General features: G+C 49.5%; 1 protein-coding gene across 1 annotated transcript in view; it reads left to right on the top strand.

The window, feature by feature from the left end:
• Window positions 1–407: 407 nt before the first annotated feature.
• Window positions 408–2,842, top strand: part of LOC123180690 (serine/threonine protein phosphatase 2A 57 kDa regulatory subunit B' kappa isoform) — a gene marked incomplete in the record, with an annotated part of 7,653 nt that continues 5,218 nt past the window's right edge. Inside the window, 2 exon segments of the mRNA XM_044592803.1 lie at window positions 408–1,863; window positions 2,401–2,842. Of these exon segments, the coding sequence (XP_044448738.1) occupies window positions 772–1,863; window positions 2,401–2,769 (1,461 nt within the window).

Below are 2,842 nucleotides of genomic sequence, written 5' to 3'. Positions count from 1 at the left end.
CAATGCGTCCACGACTATGTTAAACAAAAGCAGGGCGATAGGGTCGTCTTGCCTGACCCCTGAAATTTCTAAAGAACGGAAGGGACTCCCCATTAATATTGATGGTCGTCTCACTGGCACAAACCAAACTCATATAACGCATTGTTCGTGCGTAGACCACTTCTCATCGAACGATTTTTTTTTGTGACATGGCAACCAACTTTGCTCCAAGGTTCGCGCACTACATTTCTGTTTTCTATTTCTGTGATTTTGCAATCTTGTGAATCAAAGAAGGACAGACATTTTCTGTTCAGACCACACGAAACCTCAAAACCTTCCATCGGGCGATAGATGGGAATCCAATCCCAAACGGACGGCCGAGATGCATCCTGCCACCCCTTCCTTCTTCCGGTGGCCATCGTTCCCCGCAAACAGCTGTAAACTCCAGCTCCTCTCCCCCGCTCGGCTCCCACTGCGATTCCGCCCAAAACGCCAAAGGCTCTGCACTTTCTGCCCCCCTCCTCCGAGATCCCATCCATGGCGGCGGCCTCGGCGTCCCGCCTCCGGATCTAAAACCCCCACACAGCCATTGCGGGGTCTGTGAGCGGCGCCCCGACAGCTGCACGGGTCGCGGCAGCCGACCCGGTTCGTTGCCTTGCAAGATTTGCTTTGCCGCTGCGTGTCCTGGGTGGGTGGCGGGTAGTGGGTTTACTTCTCCCTGGTCCGTCCATGGTTCCTTGAAATGGGTGTCTAAGCGAGGGGGGTCGGCGCTACGGACTGCCTGCTGCCGCCATGTGGAAGCAGTTCCTTGGTAAGCTATCGGGCAAGTCGCCGAAATCCGGCGGAGGCGGGGGCTGGGGATCTCCGCCGCCCAAGTCCCCAACGTCGTATGACGTGAATGGGAGGCAGTGGGACTCGATGCGGGCGTCTCCTCCGCTCGCGGCTATCGCCGGAGCGGAGGGGGAGACAAGGGAGGACGTGTTCCTCCGGAAGCTGAACGTCTGCTGCGTGTTGTTCGACTTCTCCAACGACCGGGGCCGGGACTCTCCGGAGAGGGAGAGAAAGCGGCAGGTGCTCATGTCTCTCGTCGACTGCCTCGGCACGGCGGAGGAGCCCCTCACGGAGGCGATGGTCTCGGCCTGTGTGCGTATGTTCGCCATCAACCTGTTCAGGGTCTTCCCGCCCAAGGTCCGGCCAGGCACCGGGGCAGCTGCCGAGGCCGACGAGGACGATCCGTTCTTTGACCCCTCATGGTACCACTTACAGGTCGTGTACGAGCTGCTCCTACGGTTCGTCACCTCTCCTGTCGTTGATGTGAAGGTGGCTCGCAAGTACATGGACAATTCGTTCATCTCTAGGCTGCTTGATTTGTTAGATTCCGATGATCCTAGAGAAAGGGATTGCCTGAAGACAGTATTGCATAGGATATATGGAAAATTCATGGGTAATCGGCCCTTCATCCGCAAGGCTGTGAGCAATATCTTCTATAGGTTTGTATCCGAGGCTGATCGTCACAATGGGATTGCCGAACTCTTGGAGGTGTTTGGGAGTGTGATTAGTGGGTTTGCGAAACCACTGAAGGAGGAGCATAAGTTATTTCTGTGGAAGGCATTGATTCCTCTTCATAAACCGAAGACAGTGGGCATGTATCTGCCGCAGTTGACATACTGCATTACACAGTTTATTGACAAGGAACCAAAGCTCTCAGGGACTGTGATCAGAGGCCTGTTGAAGTACTGGCCAGTGACGAACAGTCAGAAGGAGATGATGTTCTTGGGGGAGTTGGAGGAGGTGCTGGAATTGACAGAAATGCCTGAATTCCAGAAGTGCATGGTCCCATTGTTTCGGAGGGTTGCACACTGCTTGAATAGCTCTCATTTTCAGGTGAAATTTTGTCCCAGGATATCAATCTGCAATATATCCTATTGCCAGTGTTTGTTGTTTCATTAAGTTTCTTTACTAGCTTATAGCGCTTATAGTTGGTTGTCAGAACACTCATTTAGTTCAGGGAGTTATTTCAATTGAGAATCTCTTGCATTCTTGTGGGTGGTATTTGTCTTTCGAACCAGCATCACATTTACTGCCAAGATATGTTCTGTTGTATCCATTTTCAAATTATATTTTGCTCAAAGAATTCCCTTCAGAGATTCTTCACACTTGGATTTAGCTGCTATTTAATTGGCCACAAGGGATAATGCTGAGTAATCACACCAATGCAAAATACATTCTTTCCTTTCTCCTTATGTTGTTTGTTGGAGATTTTGTTTCTTTGTATGTATATAAAGCTTTGCAGATGCAGAACACTTATATGCGCCATGCGCTGATAGATGGAGAAACCTGTTGTTTTTGTTTGTGACATGATTTATTCTACAATTCATACACTCCTAGCCTAGAAACTAAGAATATTATTCCTGCTTACAGGTTGCTGAAAGAGCCTTATTCCTGTGGAACAATGAGCACTTGTTCGGTTTGATCTCTCAAAACCACCAAGTTATCTTGCCAATCATATATCCAGCTCTCGAAAGGAATGCTCGTTTGCATTGGAACCAATCGGTTCTGAATGTTACAATGAATGTCAGGAAAATGTTCTTTGACATGGATCAGAAGCTGCTGTTGGCTTGTCAGAAAAATTTCCAAGAGGAGGAAGAGAAACGAGCCGCAACTGAGGAGCGGAGAAGGCTTATATGGGAGCACCTTGAGAGGAATGCCGCATTCCATCCAGTAACCAGAGACATCAGCTTTGCTGCTTTTCCTAAACCCGCTCCTCTGGTAGCTCCAACTATGACATAATATATGTGTGTTCAAATGTACTTCATTCCACTCCATTTATAGCACTATGGGTGCTGTGCAGGGCATTTTGTCA

The sequence above is a fragment of the Triticum aestivum genome, chromosome 1D, assembly GCF_018294505.1.
Source record: "Triticum aestivum cultivar Chinese Spring chromosome 1D, IWGSC CS RefSeq v2.1, whole genome shotgun sequence".
Lineage (NCBI taxonomy): Eukaryota > Viridiplantae > Streptophyta > Magnoliopsida > Poales > Poaceae > Triticum > Triticum aestivum.
This window is presented reverse-complemented; position numbering and strand designations above follow the sequence as displayed.